The sequence below is a fragment of the Charadrius vociferus genome, unplaced genomic scaffold, assembly GCF_000708025.1.
Source record: "Charadrius vociferus isolate BGI_N301 unplaced genomic scaffold, ASM70802v2 scaffold39, whole genome shotgun sequence".
NCBI classification, from domain to species: Eukaryota; Metazoa; Chordata; class Aves; order Charadriiformes; family Charadriidae; genus Charadrius; species Charadrius vociferus.
In genome coordinates this window covers 1736779-1742750 of record NW_009650188.1, presented here as the reverse complement: position 1 = coordinate 1742750, position 5972 = coordinate 1736779, and the positions used below count along the sequence as shown (strand labels likewise).

The window sequence follows — 5972 nt, the reverse complement described above, 5'->3', positions numbered from 1 at the left end:
GAGCACCCAGGGCTTGAGCTTGCTGAGGAGTTTTGGATGGAGAGTGGCTGTGTAAGGGCAGTACGCTGTTGTTTCCATGCAGGACACCCTAGGCTGCGTACCACCTCAATAAAAAGCTGTTCTGCATCACGCCACGCACAGGGCATGGTGGTGGGTGCCCTGGTGGTGAGACAGTACCTGGTGGAGTCCAGCTCAAGCTGCGGTGTGGTGGGAGCTGAGGGGGGCTGTCATCCTTGCCGTCCCATGGCTGGCACCCGGAGGGACCCTAATGCTCCTTCTCTACTATCTTTTCCAGGGATGGAGGGATGCGTGTACAGCTGGGAGCAGCAGGAGCACAGCACAGCCCCGTGGGGATAGGTGTGAAGGTGGCTCCTCGTGAGGACACAGCGGGACCCCCCCAGACTCCGGAGGAGCGAGAGGTCTTGCCGGGAAAAGGAGAACTCCCCTTCCTGCCCTGCTGGCCAGGTCTGCCTGCTGCCCAGTCACCTACTGCGTCTCCAGAGATCTGTACCGGGATTTGGGCCTCTGAGCCTGGAGGTGCATTAGTGCCGTAGGATCGCTGGAAAGCCTGACAACGATGTGGGACCTGCCACGGAGGAGTGACATCCCTCCAGGAGGCCCTGCACCTCTCTAAGTCCTGGGTGCTGGTGGCAGAGGGTGCCTCAGGCTGGGCTGTTTGGCCAGCTCAGGAGTGAGGACAGAGCCGTGGTGCTTGGAGGGCACAACCAGCAAGGGGTGAAGAGCTGGAGACAGGGTCTGCAGGGGCAGCCCACAGCTCCAGGAGAGAGGGGCTGCCAGCTGAGCACCTGTGGGGACCTCTTCCTGGGGTTGGGGGACGGAGCAGCCCCCTTGGTCCCTGGGCTCGCTGCGGATGTCGTCCCGTGCCCTGCTGGTGGGACTGCTCCCCTAGTGCCAGCGCGGAGGGAGGGCCGCTCGTCTCACCATGGTGCTGCCGCCACCTGACAAGCGCCATGTCTGTCTGACCACCATCGTCATCATGACCAGCATGGCCTTCATGGACGCCTACCTGGTAGAGCAGAACCAGGGCCCGCGTAAGATCGGCGTCTGCATCATCGTGCTGGTGGGGGACATCTGCTTCCTCATCGTGCTGCGCTATGTGGCGGTGTGGGTGGGGGCGGAGGTGAAGACGGCCAAGAGGGGCTACGCCATGATCCTGTGGTTCCTCTACATCTTCGTGCTGGAGATCAAGCTGTATTTCATCTTTCAGAATTACAAAGCGGACAAGAAGAACCTGGAGACAGTGGCCAGGAAAGCCCTGACCCTGCTCCTCTCCATCTGCGTGCCAGGGCTCTACCTGGTGCTGGTGGCCTTGGACAGCATGGAGTACATACGGACCTTTCGGAAGAAAGAGGACTTGCGGGGGCGCCTCTTCTGGGTGGCCCTCGACCTGCTGGATATCTTGGACATCCAGGCCAACCTGTGGGAGCCGCACAGGACCGGCCTGCCCATCTGGGCGGAGGGGCTCATGTTCTTCTACTGCTACATACTCCTCCTGATCCTGCCTTGCGTGTCCCTCAGTGAGATCAGCATGCAAGGGGAGCACATTGCCCCACAAAAAATGATGCTCTACCCCGTCCTCAGCCTGGTCACCATTAACATTGTCACCATCTTCATCCGGGCCATCAACATGGTCTTGTTCCAGGACAGCAGGGTCTCCACCATCTTTATTGGCAAGAATATCATTGCGATAGCCACCAAGGCGTGCACCTTCCTTGAGTACAAGCGGCAGGTGAAGGAGTTCCCCCAAAATGCCATTGCCCTGGAGCTGCAGCAGAACTCCCTCTCCCACAACCAGACCATCCACAGCGTACAGGGAATCCCCCATGAGCCGTCGCCCACCAGCGAAATCCTCGACACATGAGGGATGACCCCCAGCCGAGCATTGGTTCAGATAGTCCTGTGCCGAGCGGAGGAAGGATGCTGCTATCTTGCTGCGTGGGGCGAGCGCAAGGGACAAATCCCAGCAGCGAGAGCTCTTCTAGGCACAAAACACCAACCATGTTTTAATTGAGCTATGGAGTGTCCCCTAGACGTCTTCATCTCAGGTATAACCCTAGGAGTCCTCCAGACAAACCAAATGAACTTGCAAAGGACCTGAACCAGCTAACCCCCTCTCTCCCCCCCGGCCCCCGTCAACTTCTCCTCTCCCAAGCAAAGACCACTAAGGTTGCAACATCCCTTTTTACTCCTTAAGCACTGCACCTTTAGTCCAAGCCTGGAACGAAGATTTTGTTACCGGAGACCTTTTTATGGAGCGGGGACAGGGGCATAGGTGTACAGGTTGGGGGAGGGGAGGGTGGGACGTTTAAACCAGTAAACCCTGTGATCGTAGATGTCTCTTATCTCCAATGGTTGTGTTTACAGTTTCCTATTTATAAAGGCTCCCGGGGGCTCCTGGGCTGACCCAGGGGCTGGTGTCCTTGTGGTCAGTGGTTGGAGAGAGCAGCAAGCCCTGCGGCGGGGAGTGGGGCCGGGGGGGGAGGTCAGCATGTATCCCCGGCCCCAGGACGAGGGGGACTGCGCCTCCACCAGCGCACTGTGCCGACTCTGCTGGGAGCAACGTTTGATGAGCTAAAACTAATCTAATGCTGGTGTTTTATGTATTTCATTCACTCCAAACAACTCAGCACAATATTTCTATTTTTAGAAGGGTCTCTCTCTCTATATATATATATCCCCCTGCACCGTTGCAAGTCTCCCTGCCTGCAGCAGCCGGTGCAGCCGCCCTGGCCCCGCCGGCGCTGCTGCAGGCACTCAGGAGGGCTTAGTAATAAGGATGGCGACGATGCATTTCACTCTGGCATCGAGCGTTTATAAAGAGGGCTGCTTTCCACAGCTACTATATTTTTTAAAATAAAATATTTCAGAATTAAAAAAAAAAAAACAACAACACAACAAAAAACAACCCAACCCAAAAAAGAGCTGGGAAGGATGCGCTGCCCCAGGCAGGCGGCTGGGCTCGGGGCTGGGCACTGGGGGGGGTCTCCTCCGCCGGCACGTGTGGTGGTGAGGGGCTCGGCCGGCCACGGGCAGCAGGATGGGAGGCGAGGGCCAGCCGGACAATAAAAGCCCCATGAGAGCAATGGCTTCTGGTGGTCTCTTTTTGGCCAGCACGGGGAGGGAGGGGGGCAGCTTGGGGAGCAGCTCCCATATGGCCCAAATCACTTGTCTCCTCCTGTATCCACCTCTCTGGAATGACAAGTGCTGTCCCGAGGTGCTGTGCCCTGCACTCATCGAGCGGTGGGCGCAGAAAGCAAATAAGTCATTTTTTTTTCCAGCTGAAATGCTGCCCCAGGGGTTGGGCATCTCTCAGCTGCCTTCACTTGGGAGGAGGCACAAGGGAGAAAAGCAGAAAAGCTGCATCTCAAACATGCTGAACTGGGATGGTTTTGCTTTTTCTAAACCAAACATTTCATTTTGAGGAGACGGAATAAAATGCCTGATGCTGTTTACATTTCTCTTCCACTTTTTCTCCTGGCTCTGCTTACCGAATTTGACCTAAATCCACAAATCATTTTAGTCTCCATCTTTTCAGCCCATCATGCTCTGTCCAAAACATTTCACCCAGCCCTGATCCAGCCTTCCAAATTTAGGACCAGCCAATCACAGCCCTGACAAACTCTCCTTGGCCCCCCTGTCACCCAGGGATGACTTTGGGGGGCGGTTCTCTACCGGGAATAAATCTGCTGAGAAATGAAACGGTATCTTTGCCAACAAAAGTGAGTTTGCAGTAGATTTTGCCAACTGGAAAAGTTTCTTCCTCTTTTCCCTCAGAGAACATGAGAGGAAGAGGGCAGGTGATTTAAAGGGTATTAGCAGAAATTAATTAAATTGCTAAATTATTCTGGAATACCTATGGAATTACATATTACATCTCTACTGGTGCCGTTAAAATACATGCGATTAACACCGGTACAATTAACTCCCGAGTATCTAATAACATTCTGCTGCTCTTTGAGGTAATTAATTTATGAGCCTTTGTTTTACAGCTCTTCCCCAGCATTGGGCGGAGGAAAACCTGCAGGTGCTGGAAGTGCGGTGCTGCCGGCTCTGGTGCGGTGCTGTGCAGCCCGAGGCTGGGACGTGCCGGCTCGGCCAGTTTGTGTTCCCTTGAGCCTTATCTGCTGCTGAGGTTGCTCCGAGGGGATTGCTGGTTGTGCTCCCTGGATAGAACCTGCATGGAAAGGGAATAGTGCTTTATCCTACCGGTGCCATAACCTCTGAGAGGGTTTAGGAGTCCCCACAGCCCTGAGGCTGCAAGGCCCTGCTTTCTGCTGGTGACACGGGGTTGTTGTGGTTGCGGCGAGGGGTGTCTGTGGAGAAGGGCTGCCCTGAGCCCCCCTCCCCCCGTTAGGAGCGGGACTGGGAGGGGAGGTCCTGGAGACGATGCTCGCCCGGGATGCGGTGCACTGCATCGCTCCCGTAAGACACCTGAGCTCGCTGGAGCTCCAAGCCTGCTCGGTGGGGAAGGGAGGGAGGAGAGGCTTCTCTCATCTTCTGCTGTTCGACATTCCCCAGGGGCTCTGTGTGCATCGTGTTTCTCACTCAGCAACACAACCCTTTCTTTTCAAAGCCATCTTGAAAGCGAGCGTTAGGAGCTGGCCCCTCCACAGCCGCCGCGGAGGAAGGCTGGGAAAGCAGGGGAGAGGCAAACTCGCTGGGAAAGGCAGCGCAGCAAGTGTCTGCGAGCATCGCGCAGAGCCAGCGCAGCCAGCAAAGACCTCGGAGACAGCACAGTGATGGGAACACTGCGACAGTTCCTCGCCCGGTGCTCCTTGAGGTCAATGCTGCCGCCTCCTCCCCCAAATCCAGCCCTGCCCAGCAGAGACAAGACCCCCGGCAGCCCCGTGGGACTGGCAGGAGGGACGGCATGGTGGTCATGGTGGCAATGGGTGTGCAGGGTGACTGGCTCCCAGCCTGGCTGTTTGTTAGGGGAAGGTGATATTTTGCTGCGGGCAATGAGAACTAAAGGCAACAATTAAAACCAAATAGGCTGGAACCGAGCGATTTTTCAGCTTTCTGCTGAGAAGGTGTGTGGGCAAAGGGCTCCTTTGTGAAACACAAAATCATCCTGGCAAGCTATAGACTCCCACCTGCTGAAGCGAAGGCAGCACAATAATGCAGAAGAAGGGATGCAAATTCCCAGCCCTCCAGTGGGAAACCCACGGGGGTGGCATCGCTCACTGCCATTCGAAAACAGGCCATGGGCACAAAGGAGCCCTTGCCCTTGGCAGGGAGAGCTGGTGATGCTTCAGGGGCCCAACTGGTGTTGTCCTACCAGGTACCAAGTCACCGGGCAGCGCTGAGCTGAACGCCTCCTTCCAAACCAAGCAACAGCCTCTGGAGGAGCCATGTCCACCCCGTAGCTTGCAGGGCTACACCAGAGCAATGGCATTCTCTGGAGATACAAAACCCGAGCCTCTCTGAGCCTTCCTGCCAGGCTGGTCCCGAAGGGCAACAAATTGTCCCAGCTCTGCACAGCCATAGAAGATTTGTGATCGCTCCCTGGGCAGTGGGGATGGGCCAGACTGAACCCATCCACTTCCCAAGCGTTGCAGAACTGCAAAACAAGAGCTCACAAGTAAGCGGAGCAAAGCAAGCCATACCAGGCTGGCGCGAAGCATCGAGCCCAGACAAATCCATCTGGGTCCTGTCCCCCTGCCAAACGTTTGGATGAAGAGGCAGCAATGGGCTGGAGCTGCTGCATGCCTGACACTGCTTGTGAGAAGAGCTTGGCCCTGGCTTTTGTGTCCCAACAGCCTCGTGGTACCTGCAGTACCTCCATCCGTCTTGCTGCCTCGAGCTGAATTTTACCCTCTTGGGAGCTCACATCCAGCACACAGCAGCACGAGCACCTTGCTGCTGAGATGACCTGTGCTCCGGCATGCTCCACCACCACCAAGGGCACCAGGAAGGCGAGTGGGGCGCGAGCTGTAGCTTTCCTTTCCCGG

The 5972-nt window shown here is 56.3% G+C and overlaps 1 protein-coding gene across 1 annotated transcript; it reads left to right on the top strand.

The window, feature by feature from the left end:
• The first annotated feature begins 789 nt into the window (after positions 1-789).
• TMEM121 (transmembrane protein 121) lies at positions 790-2405 on the top strand. The gene has a single exon (XM_009892809.1). It carries the CDS (start codon positions 944-946, stop codon positions 1880-1882), a length of 939 nt encoding a protein of 312 aa, XP_009891111.1. The 5' UTR covers positions 790-943; the 3' UTR covers positions 1883-2405.
• The last annotated feature ends 3567 nt before the right edge of the window (positions 2406-5972 follow it).

What these genes read in the sequence shown, in the direction of transcription:
- TMEM121 (XM_009892809.1), top strand. Translation starts at nt 944, where the DNA reads ATGGTGCTGCCGCCACCTGACAAGCGCCATGTCTGTCTGACCACCATC.